At 36.2% G+C, this 16,024-nt stretch overlaps 1 protein-coding gene across 1 annotated transcript; it reads left to right on the forward strand.

The window, feature by feature from the left end:
• The first annotated feature begins 4,683 nt into the window (after positions 1-4,683).
• On the forward strand, positions 4,684-8,743 carry NPH3 (Phototropic-responsive NPH3 family protein). The gene is made up of 4 exons (XM_006841174.4): positions 4,684-5,166; positions 5,511-5,580; positions 5,825-7,075; positions 8,022-8,743. Exons 1-4 carry the CDS (start codon positions 5,054-5,056, stop codon positions 8,589-8,591), a joined length of 2,004 nt encoding a protein of 667 aa, XP_006841237.1. The 5' UTR covers positions 4,684-5,053; the 3' UTR covers positions 8,592-8,743.
• The last annotated feature ends 7,281 nt before the right edge of the window (positions 8,744-16,024 follow it).

Here is a 16,024-nt window from a genome sequence, read left to right on the forward strand (position 1 = left end):
TCAAGCCGCCTTGATTGGAGTTTGATTTATAACCTATTGATGGAATGTAAGTCTAATATTGGTGGGACCAAAGGGTAAAATCATTGAGATCCTTTTCCAAATATGCTAGCTGCACGTGCAAAGCACAAGAACCGAAGCACTCGAGCACCTTTCCATTCTCCCAGTGGTTTTCCTTCTTCCCATAATGGAATGCGTCGAAAAAGTGAGGACCCATTTCAAGGACGGTTCGAGATCCTAAGAGATACTATTTATATAGGGATGGATAGGGTCTAGGCACTTCCGAATTATTTCTAAGAATGTCAGTATTTAAAAATGGTAAAAAAAAAAATAATCCTGTCTATTCTCACCCATCAACCCTTCTAGACACACTAGATTTATGCTTTCGGCCAAATTTCCGATACGTATGGAGTATTAACATTCTTTTGGATTGAGAAAAACGACGGTGTGGACAAAAAACAAAAAAAAACAAAAAAAATTAAAAAACATAATTGAATTCTCTTCTTAATTGAATTCTTCGAGCTCATTTTTTTGTAAGCATAAATTTACCAACCCTCCTTATTTATCCATGTGACAATAAACATACCACATTTCTCTTATATTAAAAATAAACAGAGAAATTTATCAAAAACACCCAAGAGATGAACTGTATTAATATCTCGTCTATTTTTTTTTAGAGACTTCTAATGAGTAGGAATGATTGTAACCTCTATAAACAAAAGATAAACAATCTCTTTGTAGACATTCTCATTTTTTTAGTGAATTTTGTAAATAAAAGGAGACATAATTATGATTTAGAATAATTAATATTTTAGGTGTGCTTTGATAATGGGGAAATATTAAATAGTTGATAGTTTTCATCTAATAAATCTTCCAAAATAATAATTAACAATGATAACAATTCCACAGGATATCTCACTTTATTTTTCATTATCCTAAAAAATAAATTTCAGCCTAGATATAAGCCAAATGTATTTTTATTCTAAAACTGTAAAAAAGTTTATATTGAAGTACATTTAGTTTGTACAAAGAGTATTTCTTTCTTCTCATTGTTTTTGGTCTTTTGGGTAGGTTATTTGGGATAAGGCTCAAGTCATGATGATGATAGATCTGTTCGATTTATACCATTTTTCAAGCTTTAAATTTCATGATTATTAATGAAAATAGATTTTTAGGCAATTGCAATCTTTAGGGACAATGACATCTTTCGGCAAAGGAGCTATGTACCCACGTGTGTATCCTGAGAGCCCCTAGGGGGAGGAAAAAGACCATATATGCTAAAGAGCTGGTTTCCTCAAATGGGACTTGCCCACCTATGGATTTCGATTTGACTAATGCTATTTTGAGTCGGATTAGCAATTTTCTAATCATTGATCTAATCTATTATATCGAAAGAAAGAATTGAATTTGTACCAAAAAAAAAGGGGAAAAAAAATAAATATTGCCATTTTTTCTGAATAAAGTAGTTAATTTGGTTTACTAAAGATTTGGGGCTTCATGAAGTCAAACTTAATTTTATTTATTATTTATTATTTTCAAATATAAATTAATGTAAAAAAATTTCGAAAAAATTACAAAAAACCCTCAAGACTATACTTTCTATGGAACTTGCCCCACGTTAAGTCTTTCTATCACTTTTTTCCCCAAAATACACTTTCTATGCAAATACCCCTAACCAAAAATAAAAATACAAAATGCCTAAACTACCCTCCCTTACTTTTACCTTACCCACACCTCTCTCCTCTATCTCACCAAAATAGGGGCTCTGGTCCTATGTAAGTGTGGTCTAGGGCTCAAGCAATGTGTAAAGTGCAGTCTGGCAATAGGACTCCGATGCAGTGTAAAATGCGGTCCGACAATAGTGCTTCGGCACTGTGTAAAGTACGATCCGGTAGCTTCAGAACTGTGTAAAGTGCTGTCTGGTAGTTGCAAAGGGCAGTCCGGTAGTAGATGTTACTGGATTTCATGGCTTCAACACTATGTAAAGGACAGTCGGACTATACTCAGTTTCGGTCTAGTAGTTGTTTTACGGCGGTCTGGTACTTGTGCGCTCGAGCAATGTGCTATTGGGGTCTAAAAGTCAACGTCAAATCTGGCTAAAATGATTTTTGTGTACGGGAAAGGTATTTCTATTTAAAAAAATAACTTATTCCCTTTAAGGGTATTTACATAGAAAATTTGTTTTGAAAAAAAAATTTGATTTGGGAAAAAAAAAGTGAGAGAAAAAGTTTGGTTGTGGGTAAGCTGCATATAAAATCTGGTCTTGCGGTTTGTTGTAATTTTCCCAAATTTTAGCCCACGGAATCCACGCCAGTTTTATGTTCTTGAGCAAAACTTATACAGTCGCTGTGATCATGTCGGCCTATATTGTCACTGTGAGGATGCCGACTTATAGAAGTTCTTCCAATGCATATAATTATGATGTATGATGTGCATCATGGAAGCAACCATAGCATGTTTTTATATTAAGAAAATGGATTATCATAGCTCTACAACTACGAGGTTATCACCATCCACAAGGGGGTTGGACACAAATGGAGAGGGTAGAGGGTGGGTCTTATGGTATGTATAGAATATTTTCGTGTAAGTATTTATACATGAAAATTTTTGTAGGTGATTAGGTGTGAAAGTTTTTCACATCAATCGATCTCAATACATTTTTTACACTAATTAACAGCTAATTTGTGTGAAAAAACTCACACACTATATCACTTGGGCAAATTCTATCATGTAAAAATACTTAAATGAAAATATTTTCGCATCGTACCAAATGTGCATTTGATAATGGTTGATGGCCCCCTGTACTTTCCTAAATTTATCTCTCTCAAATGTTGGAGAGATGTGGATGTACAAACAAAACTCCAAAATACTTAGATCAAATCATTATAGAATTGATCCCCATAATTGAATTCGGTCTATGGATCGCATTCCTCCAATAAATAACGAAAGCAACATGGAGAGAGAGAGTCATGGGGCTAAATAAATGTTTATCAAATTTATTTGGTTTGGGATGAAGAGCTCGAAGTTTTCGGATTTTAGGCATAAATCAAAGTAAAACGTAAATTGGTGTTACAATTTTAGCTAGATTCAGACCATTTCGGGTTGTTTCATACAGATTTGGGTTTTTTTCGGCCAGAAGAAAATAAGCTATATAAAAGTATTTTTTATTTTTTTAGTTTTAGTGTTAGTTTTTTCTACTATTTGTATATATTATGTATATAAATATTTTATATTTAATTTGTTTAAAATAAATTTTTTTTAAAAAAAATCAAATAGATTGAAATATCAAATTGTTTAATTTTTCTAACCAAACCGAAAAAAAAAAAAAAAATAAAAAGTATCATATAAACAAAACCACGTGTGAGTCATTCACACATGTGTTCACTTAACCCCACCAACCAACTGGAACCCCCCTCTGAGGATAATCGGGTGCCACGTGGAAGAATCCACACCAATCGTCTCAACCTCGAAATCCACATTCTCACTTTCGGTCTTTTAGTGCTTGGGATTCCACATTGCTTCCCATCCCTTGTAAACTTGTACCTGTCGGTCCCTGCATTATTTTATTTCTCTATCTCTTTTTTCAATGTGAATTTAACCCACTTCTCTCATCATGCACTTACGTTCCTTTTGCAAAGGGAGAGAAGAAATGGGAAAATTTTAATCCTCATTTTACAGTCTTGGAGCAAAGGGAAATGAGAAAATCCAAGGGTAGCTCCCGAGAGAGAGAAAGCAAACTTCACCAACATGGGGAAAGAGAAAAAGAGAGAAAATAAAGTCGATAAGAACAAAATGAGTGATTCGGTTAAAGTGGAATGTTTTTTAAAAGCAAGAGAAATACCCAAAATAATATTGATGGAAAAAATGAGAAAATATATCTAGATTTATAAAGGTTGATGGCAAAAAAGGGGCTGGGGTCGTGGTGGCGGCACTCTCATGACTTGCACGTTTTGGCTTTCATTCCCTCTAATACTTTCAAAAACCCTTAACCATTTCAAAATGGGTATGGATGTATTTGCCACCCAAATTTTAATTTTTAATTTTTTTATTATAAAAGAAGATGGTAGAAAAGAAAAAGAGGTGCAATTCAATTCAAGTAGAAAGCACTAAAAGGGTAAAAAAAAAACTCTAAATGATATGGATTGAAGTAGTAATGTTACTATTTTTAATAGAGTAAAATAATGAAACAAGATTCATGTAACCAATCTCAAATAATTGAAATAAATCTATGATGAAAATGAGTGTAGGAAAGAGCGAGTGAGAGAGGGGAAAAAGAGCCCAATTCCACTATCAAACACGAAGAAAAAAGAAAAGGGAACTGAACAAATGAAAAAAGCTAAAGAAAGCAAAACAAGAAAAAAAAGAAAAGAAAAAAGGGAGAAGCCCTGTGAGAGAGAGTTTTGGTGGGGTTAAATGATCCGAATAAAATCTTGAATGGCTTTTTGTCATTTCCAAATTGACAACCACGGTGGTCGCTAGAACTAAAAGAAACTGATGTTTATGCCTTCAAAAGGAAGAAGATGAAAATAAGGAGAAGAAACTGATTTGGCACTTCACACTAGTAAATGCCAGTTACAGTCTCTAGTGAGTGCGCCTCCCCTGTAGAGAGAGGAAATGATATCACCATGTCCAGTCCCCTCCATGATGAGCAACAGATCAAGGAACAGTAGAGAGAGAGAGAGACAGGAAGGGATAACCATTGATTGCCCATTGGAAGGGATAACCATTGATTGCCCATTTATGGAATAATGAACAGAGAATGTAGTCAAATACCACAAGTGACTTGCCCATGATCTAACACTCCGTGTTAACTGGACCCTCTCAGACACCCGACAATCGCGGGAGCTGGCATTAGGTGGAAAGATCCAAGCACCCCATGTGGTGCTCATGTATTCAAAGCTCCCACAACAATGCCATGTCTTTCTTCTCTCTCTAGAACCAGGCTTCATCCATGGCTGCTTCTTTTAGCATAAACAACTTTGATCGAATTTCAAAACTCTTCTTTTAAGTGGGGTTCTTTTTTTGGGGTGGGGGTCTTAATTTTGTGGTTTTGATCATGTGGGATTCCGAAAGCGAGTCAGGAGGAGGAAGGAATTATGATACAGGTGTTCTCAGTTCGAGCAATCATAGTTTGAAAACTGATGGCTTCGAGCGAAGGGAAAACACTTGGTAATAAAATTCTCCATGAACTCCACTACTCTTGAATATATGTTTAGAGTTCTCCCCTGTTTCTTGATTTCTTCTTTAGTTATTTATGCTATTCTCCTTCAAATTTTACAACAATATGAACTTTAAATGAAGAACCATTTATCTGCCACATATTTAACAAAACCATTATCATTGAAAAAGAAAAAAACAGAAACAAAACACCCAACTGTTGTATGAACTCCGAATTTCTGAGCTATGATTCCGCTCAAATTTCTATGAAACATAGGAACTCCGAATTTTATTTTACAACACTGACTTTCTTTGAAACAAGAGATTCTGAGCTATGATCAATGGATGTTCCACAGGTACGTTGCAACTGATATTCCTAGTGATCTACTGGTTCGAATTGGAGATGTCCATTTCAACTTACACAAGGTATTTCTCGTGAGCCGCCATAATATTCATATGAATTTCATTCATGAAAGTACACAAATAAAGCCAAATTCCTTTTTAGCTGTCAGAAAAACTTACAAACTTTCTCATGAGTTCTTTCCATATCAAATAATTTTTTCCTTAACTTTATCCATTCCAGCCATAAAGGCCTGAGAAACAAAATAAGTTCCGTATAACTGCCGAGTAGAATTTATAAAATTTCTTATGGGTTCTTTCCATGTCAAAGTACCCTCTGCTCTCACGAAGTGGACGGCTTAACCGGATCATATATGAATCAAGAGACTCAGAATTGGACCGAGTTGACCTCAATGAACTCCCTGGTGGACCAGAGGCCTTTGAGCTTGCTGCGAAATTTTGTTATGGCGTAGCAATTGATCTCACAGCTGCAAATATTTCAGGACTAAGATGTGCAGCCGAATATTTAGAAATGACAGAGGACTTAGAAGAAGGTAATCTCATATTCAAAACTGAAGCTTTTCTAAGCTACGTGGTGCTTTCTTCATGGAGAGATTCAATTCTTGTATTGAAAAGTTGTGAGCAACTATCACCATGGGCTGAGAACCTGCAAATAGTGCGGCGATGCAGTGAGTCCATAGCTTGGAAGGCGTGTGCAAACCCAAGAGGGGTCAGATGGGCCTATACTGGAAAACACAGTAGGGGCTCGAGTCCTAGGTGGAATGAAATGAAGGAATCGAGCCCAAGTAAAAACCAGCAAGTGCCCCCGGATTGGTGGTTTGAAGATGTATCAATACTCAGAATCGATCACTTTGTGAGAGTGGTCACTGCAATCAAAGTAAAGGGGATGAGATTTGAGCTTATTGGAGCTGCGATCATGCATTATGCTTCGAAGTGGCTTCCGGGTATAGGGAAAGAAGGAAATGGGGAAGAGAATAACAGGGATTCTAATGGCTGGAAAGGGGGGCTCCATATTATAGTTGCAGGGGGGAAAGAAGAGTTGCCCAACATACAAATGAGAGAACAGAGAATGATAATTGAGAGTTTGATCAGTATTATTCCCCCTCAGAAAGATACTGTGTCTTGTAGCTTCCTTCTTCGGCTTTTGAGGATGGCCAATATGCTTAAGGTGGCACCTGCACTTGTGACCGAGCTCGAGAAGAGGGTGGGCATGCAGTTTGAGCAAGCCAATTTGCCAGATCTTTTAATACCTTCTTACAGTAAGGGAGAGACTTTGTATGATGTTGACTTGGTTCAAAGGCTTTTAGAGCATTTCCTGGTTCAAGAGCAAACAGAGCCTTCTAGCCCTGGCAGGCAGTCCTTCCCAGAGACTCCAAGGTCTCACCCAAATGTGCCTAATGCAAAGATGAGGGTTGCCAGGCTTGTGGACAGTTACCTAACAGAGGTTTCAAGGGATCGGAACCTTTCTCTTACCAAGTTTCAAGTTCTTGCAGAGGCATTGCCAGAATCAGCCAGAACATGTGATGATGGTCTCTATAGAGCCATTGATTCTTATCTCAAGGTACAAATCACTTTATTCCAAGGCTCCGCATATTCTATGTCATTAGCCCTGTAAGCTCTCCTGATTCTAAATCGTACAACATGGTGACAGAAAAAATTCGTTTTTGGTGCTGAAAATGAGCCTTTTAGTGTCCTATGAACTGAAACTGTTTGTGTTTTGTCTTACTGCTTCTGCAATCCATATTCAGGACACTCATCCTAATCAAGAATTAAAATTTCATACCACATTGAGTTTTAGTCTGAATTTGAAAATGGAAAACTAATTATAGTAAAGGATCAATAAACGATGGGCTTGGATAACTTTATGTTTAAATTGTCATAACTGAACTTTGGGAAGCAATTTCAATGTCTTTGAAAATATTGAACATGAATCCTCCAAGTTCTAGATGAAATTAGAATGAATTACTGGCATTCTCGTTGAAATTGGGTGTGCAATGGCCATGAACCCATTAAGAGTGTTAGGGTTAGTTAGTCCAGTGCATGATCAGAACCTCCTAGCATAAACCCTCCTATACGAGGCCAAAGATTCAGTTGCTTGTAGGCTTACAGCACATGCACTCACATATAGCATGATGAAGCCCACAAATACTGAGTTGCTCTTCATCCAAGCAACTAATATAGAACATGTGCGCCTAAACATCCTACTCTCATCTTGCATGGCTTCATTGATGGTACATTCCCAAGTGGGAATTTTGAGATGCCTCCATCTTTGCTTCAAAGGAAAGGAAAAGTTATAATCTAATGGACTATGAAAAACCCTGGTCCATGGGGGTCATCACTGTCCAATCAAATGGTGGACGAGCATGCGGAGAGAGTGGGACCCACCAAAACAGGACATGACCTCGAATATGGGGATGACCTGATGAGCTATGGTCTTCCATGATCTATTGGACTATAATATCCTTCCCAGTAAAGAAGAAGCTCTTATAATTTCTGTTGTTTGGCAGGCTCACCCGACCTTGTCCGAGCACGAGAGGAAGAGATTATGCCGTGTAATGGACTGTCAAAAGCTCTCCATCGATGCCTGCATGCATGCTGCTCAAAATGAGCGGCTCCCACTGAGGATTGTAGTCCAAGTCCTTTTCTCTGAGCAGCTCAAGATCAGTAATGCCATAGCCACCAACACCATTAAGGACCAAGTCGACCCTCAATATCAGCCACTCATCCCTACCCGAAAGGCCCTGTTAGAGGCCACTCCCCAATCATTCCAAGAAGGTTGGTCGACTGCAAAGAAGGACATAAACACACTCAAATTCGAGCTCGAGAGCATGAAGGCCAAGTACTTGGAGTTGCAAAATGACATGGAAAATCTGCAAAGACAGATGGACAAAATGTCCAAGCAAAAGCATGGGTCGGCATGGAGCAGTGGGTGGAAGAAGCTTAGCAAGCTCACCAATGCCAATATCTTTCAGGCGAAGATGTCAGCTTATGAAACGCAAGAAATCGGTTCTCAGGTTCCTGTTGCTCCTCATCAGAACAGGAAGGCTCTTAGGCGCTGGAGGAACTCAATTTCCTAGCCCTATTTCAATCTTTCCTTCTGCTGCCAAAGAGGTTTTATATTAGTGTTATCTTATTAGTTTCAAATTACAAAATTATGAATCCAACAGTCACGTTGTGAGCATTTGAGTATTCGTTGCATGTGTAATACAATCAGTGTGTTTGGTAGAAATAATGACCCACTTGCTTAGTTTTTCCATTCGGTTGGGAAGGTTTTGAGTTAGGAGGGCGCATCATGATTGGGTCGAGGATTATCATTTCTTGCTGTTGTTGGTTAATGAAAGTGATTTAGATCATATGCATAGTGTCCAATTCTTTATCGTATGTATTTTTTCTTTTTTCGGACTACAAATGTTCTAGGCTACAGCATTGGTTGTCTAGTTTGATGAGCTGGTTTAGGTTGACCCCTACCGCATCAGAACTCAATACAAGTTCAAGAAATAAGATCAACCTTCACAAAGAAATCAAGCATGAAACCCAGCAAACTTTGCCAACCTACTCTAAGACCTGATTAACAAATTGGTTTCTATTCGGCATGTGTACACTAACTCAATCATAACAAACCATAACTTTGATGCGTGTGGACAAGTGTAACATCTTATGATTTTACATAAATGTCAGGAGTATCCAAAACAGATAAAGTACATGTATCCCTGCATCCTAGCATAACAATATAAATCATTTGAGAGCAGCACGAAGTTGGCCAATAAAAGAGAGCTAAGGAAACTTTATCAATCAATTCATGCCAATGAGTGAACATTATTGATGCAATTGAACCTTAATATCCAATCTCAAACCCTGTTTTCTTATCTATGATTTAAGATATCTAGACGCCAAAAACCCATTGGAGAAAAAGAAAAATTGAGAGAAAAAAAAAAACACACCCAAGTGGTTCATTTCACCGTCACATCTTGTGGCCCAGACCCTAGTTTTTAAATGTCAGGACGTGCGGCTTATTGCCAACTCTATCACAAGTTCTACTTTGCACAATGATAATTTTCTAGGTCCTGCTTATCTACATAAGACCAGTCAGAAATCCCTTGAGCTTATAAAACTAAAAAATAAATTTTTTTTTGTCAAAACTCCCTTGAGTTTATAAAAAGAAACCCTCTTTTGTGTGCACAAACATGCCCATTTTCTATATCTGCCGAGAGGTGATCAAGTACAATGATTTTCTCACAGTTTTCATGTGACTGTACCTTGTGTTAAAAGTCTAGATTCCAATTGTGGCCCACACACCCATAGATTTGTGCCCACCAGTAATTCAATATATGTGTTTACCTATTCCAAAGAGAGTGGCAACAAAATAGGTCCATCCATCACGTCACAAGGGAGAAGGGCACATGGCCATGTAGCAACTAGTTTTTACTAAATGTCCCTTTGATTTTGTTGGAGGGGAGAAACCATCAAATTTTGAACCCTTACTAAACTGGGCCGTATAAAACTGGGTCAGCCGGCCCTATTGGTGCCCTATCCCTAACTCGGCCCCGCCTAGCCGTTAGTCCACAATGGCTTGGCGTTGGCCTGGCCCTTAGGCCACATTTTCTAACCTAGGCCCCAGTATTTTAGGACCGGGCCAGGCTTTCTGACCCATTGCCAGCCCTATCCAGCCTTAGTAGGAGTGGACTTTCTTTGTAAAAGACAAAGGGTCATTTTGAAAAAACTTAATAATTAGTTTCTTATAAAATGAGGCCTCAGGGATGGTTAGCCAAAAAATAAAGGAAGATGTTGAGGTGTCCTATTTCTTTTTGGAAAAAGTTTATATAAGGATGCTACCTTATAATGTAGAACCCCTTTAAAAATCCATCAGAAAAAGAAGTTTTAATGTTGAAAAACCCCATGATTGATTATCTCGACATCGAGATGTATGACTATGAAAAATAAAAAGATTTTTAGTCTTAGAAATAGTGCATTTTACAACATATTATCTACACCGTCCATTATCAATATTTTCATATGATTATAGATCTACTTCATTTTAGCCATTTTTGAAATTTAAAATTCGATAATTTGATACAAAAATAGATTTTGAGATAATCCTAATAACATTTTACATCAAAATTATATACCATGATAAAATTTGAAGATGCACCTTACATCTACACCCTTTCTTTTTAGGGGTTTTTTGAGATGTCGAAAAATTACTGAGTGCTTATCTCCTACGACTCTCAAAAGGTTTTGGTGTTTCTTAATGATTGAAGCTGGTATCTCAAAAGAAAATGCCTTCTTTCTTTTTAGAAAGGGAATAAGATAACGAAATTAATCTCACATAGCCAACCTTATAAATTTCGTGGTCCCAAATTCTCGAGTTACAATTAATTAACTCGAGAATAAACATTCGAATTCTTCTATGTTGCTCCATAGTTTTTCCCTTTTTTGAAGGTTTCCCACATCAATCTTGGTGTTATTTTTTATCTTTAATTTCCTGCAAATTCACATATATATTTTTCTTTGTGATTTAGTAATTAATTAAAAAATATTTTTCTTTGATTAGCATATTCACATATCTTTGTTTCTTTGTGATTTAGTACTTAATTAAAAAAATATTTTTCTTTGATTAGCTTATAAACAGCAAGGCATTGCTTCCCAACATGTGGTATCTAGTTATAGGCTTTGCGCGTTTTAAAGAAAAAATTATTCTAATTTGATGCATACATACACATGAAAGCACCACTTCAAAGGTGCATGAGCAAAAAGGCAAGTGGCACTAAGCTATACAAAATAAAATCAATTCTTTGAAAAAATGCATATAATCTAGCTTTTTGAATAACCAAAAAGCTAAAAAGCACTAAAAAATAGGTGGGTCTTTATGTTGAAGAATGAAGGTGAGAAATAAGTGAAGTACAAAACTCATTTACTTTTAAAACGTTTTGAGTAAATAAAATGTACGGACTCTGATGAATATTTCCACCCATTGTGATGACACCCATTAAGGTAAGTCTAGATCAAGCTACAAGATTTAGAGGTGAAATTACTAGATCAAGCTACAATATTACTAGATCAAGCTACAATATTTACTAGATCAAGATTTAGAGGTGAAATTACTAGATCAAGCTACAATATTTAGAGGTGAAATTATTACATGTCAAAACTATTTTTCTTTATGGTAACTTGAAAGAAGAGATTTATATGGAACGATCAGAAAGTTTTTGAAGTGAAGGGTAAAGAACAGAGTCAAACTTCAGTCTTCAACCTCCTGAGCTTAGTTGGCCGAGCTCTATCATGGTGAGAAAAGCTCCGACACACTCTGGTCAGCCGACTAAATAACTAAAACAACTTAAATTGCAGATTTTCTTTATTAAATGAGAAACAATAAGACAACTAGAGAAGATACAAAATGAGAAACCAGATTTTATTTATTACATAATTAAAATGCGAAACCAGATTTTATTTATTACATAATTAAAATTGCAGGCTTGTCTTCCCATTATCATTATCTATTGCGCTGAAAAGCTTTTTAGCACATCGACCCGAACTAGTCCACAGGACTATAACCAAATGCTGTGAGATCATGATTTCTTTTTTATCCTTCGTCTTCGGAATGTTACAAAACACACCCAAACAATAAGATTAGAGTTTGCATACCAAATCTGTAGATTCAGTAGAGGTTATCTAGCCTGCAACATATGAAAATTCTCAAATCCTTCAGCTTACTTTCTACAAATTCTCAATGATAAGGAATGACATATCAAAAAATTGAGATCGGGAGAAACTTCCTTGATAAGGAATGACATATAAAAAAATTAGCCCCTTTGATATGAAATTGGGAGAAATGGCCTAAACAAAATGCTGATTTTGTGATTCTTTGTTGTGCTCTTAGGCCTGGTAAATGGTAACTCGATATAGCATATGAAATACTATGCTCCAACAAAGCTCCTTTAGTAAATGGAACCAAGAAAAAGTTTATATAGAGCCGAGGCTCTAAGCAATCAAATTAGAGGCCACCTAAAAAATTTCACTAGAAGAGGTTGTTTTGATGCCCAAATATCGTCAAATTGATCATCTCGACATCAAGATGCATGGACATGAGAAAAAAAATAGATTTCAAGTTTTGGAAATAGTGCATCATGTAACACATTTTCGGACAGTCAATTTTCAAGTTTTAAATTAAGTTTTATAATTAAAGATGAAAATATATTTTAAGGCTATCACAAAGATTTTCAGTATTGAAACCATATTTCTCGACACTATTTGAAAGTGTACTTTACTTTGATTGTTTAGAGCCTCGGCTCTATACAAGCACCACCCTAAGTTAAATCCCACTTGTAATATTCCCCAGCCAATGGACCTAAACATATTCAGGCTTCCAAATTGGGTTTCCAAATTGGATTTGATTTTGTAAGCTTCGAAAGAAGACCAATACTAGACAAGCTGATGCACTAAACTTTACTACTAAGGTCGAAGTGGTTAGCATCTTTTGAGGCTAGGAAATATAGACTTGGAAATAAGAGTTAAAAGAAAAAGTTTTTCTTTTTAAAAATTGGAAAAAGTTTAGATTGAACCGAGGCTCTAAACAATCAAATTAGAGCCTACCTTAAAAATTTCACTAGAAGAAGTTATTTGGATGCCCAAATGCCTTCAAATTGACCATCTCGACATCAAGATGCATGGACATGAGAAAAATATGGATTTCAAACTTTGAAAATAGTGCATCTTGTAATGCATTTTTGGTCCGTCAATTTTCAAATTTTCATAGATGTGCTCGATCTACACTATTTTTTAAGCTCTAAATTTTATAATTAAAGATGAAAATATCTTTTAAGGCTATCACTAAGATTTTCAACATTGAAACCATATTTCTCGACACTATTTGAAGGTAGGCTTTAGTTTGATTGTTTATAGCTATACAAACCGTACCCTTATAGGCTTGCCGGAGTGTAGCGGAATCTTTCAAATAAGGAAAAAGTTTACAGTGATGTAAAGTGATTAATGACTCATGGTTGAGCAAAGTAGAATGCATTTGTGAAGTGAGGAAAATTCTGAAATATCCATAGATGAACACCGCTAAAAACTAAGTAAAGAACGATCTTGTCAAGAGCCCGCTGGGTTCCCTTAGAGCACTTGCTACATAGAGATCTAATGGCTTACATGGCTTCTTTGGGCCTATTTCATGTCCTTCAGAGCGCTTTAGCAGCCCAGAACATGGGGATTCCCTTTGATGGGTTTTTGCTATCAACGACTCATACACATAAAGAAATATATCCGGAAAACACTTTGGTCATTGGAAAATATTCATGATGGATCTAAAATCAATTTTCAACATTAACTCTGAAGTTTGAAGCACAAAAAATGATACAGATCTTACGGATATATGAACACTCATTCTTAGGGCAAAATAGACAGCCAGATAATGTGTTGCAATGTATAGTACTTTTAGGGTTTAAAATCCTTTTTTTTTTTTCATAATCATAATGGTCAAGACTGAGATGTTTGATTTCAAGGTTTTCTCTTGTCAATACATCTATTTTTGATGATTTTTGAGGTGAGGCTTTACTTACTTTGATAGGACGGGAGCCCTATTAAAACATTTTCTATATAAGAAACGGCAAAAGATTAGAGCAGCAATTGGTTAAGCAACCTATAGGTTATTCCACTATCAAGAAGAGAAAAACATCAATCCCAACAAGAAAAGCTTACCATAACTATTTTGACCCTCATATTAGTCCATCTCCATGAGGCTGATTATGTGGAGAGTCTTGGGGGGCATCAAAGAAGGTATATGAGTGGATGAGAGAGGAAGGGCGAAAAAAAAAAGTTTGACAGAGAAATTGAATTCTGCAAACTTTAATTATTAGTTGAATTCTTACTGATTCAAATAGTTAGGGATTATTTGAATATTAGAAGGTATGAATTGATCCTATCAAATACGACATAGAACTCGTATAGTTAAAATTATAGTAGATTCTACTGTATCCAGAGAGATTAGGATATAGTATTCGCTAAGACATACTCTAAAATGATAACTAGATTTGGCAAGAATATATGACACTCTAAGCGATAAAATGGGGGAAAAAAAATCCATATGGGAGACTTCCTTTGAAACAGAAGACATTTCGAGTGAAAAATAATATTTGCTAAAAATATAGAAATGCGTTACAGAAATTCAGATATCTTAATTTTAAAGATAGAATGACAAAAGAGTAAATAGCAATCCATTCCCAACAGGTAGAGTTGTACCAACAGGATAGTGGAGATTATAATTTCGTCAAACATTTTGTCCATGCAGCGGTGCTGTTACTCATCTCTGTTGGGTTTATGTGGTCTTTAAAGGTGTTATGAGTACTTGTAAAATAAAATGATATAGTAGAACATGAACTCAGTGGAATTGTGGTTCTTCGTGGACCATACTAAGCAAACGATATTTGCTGATACTAAACTGTGCTTGACGGTTTAGACCAGTCGGTTGGGAAAAAACCATGTTACCTGGGCATAGAATGCAAACCGATGAGGGTTCTAATGGGTCATCCCTTGATGAAGTCGGAGTACGTCCGGATAAGTGAGTCGAGGGACTGTGTAACTATTGTGTGTAATGGTGGCCTACAGAGACGGGGGCCAAAGCTTCATCCATGTACCATCACACGGCATGCATATTGATAGACCGTTTCAGGAAAGCAATCCACCTTTTAGGGCGAAGCGTATGTATGTGTGAGAGATACCCCTATGTGCCACATGAGCTGTAGTCGCATCAAGTCTAGGTAACCTTGGCCGATATCTAGGGGAGGACCAGAAATCCACATATTGGGATTGCAACCCCTTGGCTCATTTGCTAGACTTTGATGACCCACTAATGAGCCTCTGCTTGGACTGTGGGTCACGAGAAACACTGGGTTAGTCTGATAAAGCAAGTGTGGTCTGTAGTCTACAGTTGAAGGTGGAGTGTTCCATGATTGTTGATTCCTAATCTATATGGATAATTTTTCTATCATATTAGTTTAATTATATTTGTTTTATGATACAAATTACTTTAGAATTATTATTTGAATTTTTATAAACTTCTAGATATTTTATTAATAAAGTTTAGGTTTATAAATATAAAGATATTGATTTTACAATGGTTTAAATGTTCAAATAATATTATAATTTTTTTAAAAAAAAATATTTAAAATTTCATGGGGCCCATTGTGCACATGGGCCCACCATGTTCTAGAAGGTGGGTCTCATGAGGCTCTCTCATGGGTGGCACGCTTCCTTTGGATACTTCTAATTTTTTAAATGTGGTCAATCTTGACTTGTAAGTCACTTGATCAAAGATTGTCTTGTGGTTGGATATATATTGACTATATATTCACTTGATATAATTTTGATAGATTTTGTGAAACTAAGAGGAAGCTTGTGCTATTTTATGGCATACACAATATTTTGATTGGATTTAATTTATTTGATTTCTATTGATGAGAAAATGGTTTAGAAAAGGGGGATAAAGGTTCATGCACTTTAGATGATGTTGATGACT

This window comes from Amborella trichopoda, chromosome 4, assembly GCF_054954075.1.
Source record: "Amborella trichopoda isolate Santa Cruz 75 chromosome 4, AtrichopodaSantaCruz75HAP2 v2.0, whole genome shotgun sequence".
NCBI lineage: Eukaryota > Viridiplantae > Streptophyta > Magnoliopsida > Amborellales > Amborellaceae > Amborella > Amborella trichopoda.

Bases quoted from the DNA above. Each gene is read 5' to 3' on its own strand.
- NPH3 (XM_006841174.4), top strand. From the start codon at position 5,054: ATGTGGGATTCCGAAAGCGAGTCAGGAGGAGGAAGGAATTATGATACA. The intron at 5,167-5,510 runs GTAATAAAATTC...GATGTTCCACAG, and splicing joins GAGCGAAGGGAAAACACTTG to GTACGTTGCAACTGATATTC. The intron at 5,581-5,824 runs GTATTTCTCGTG...TCCATGTCAAAG, and splicing joins TCCATTTCAACTTACACAAG to TACCCTCTGCTCTCACGAAG.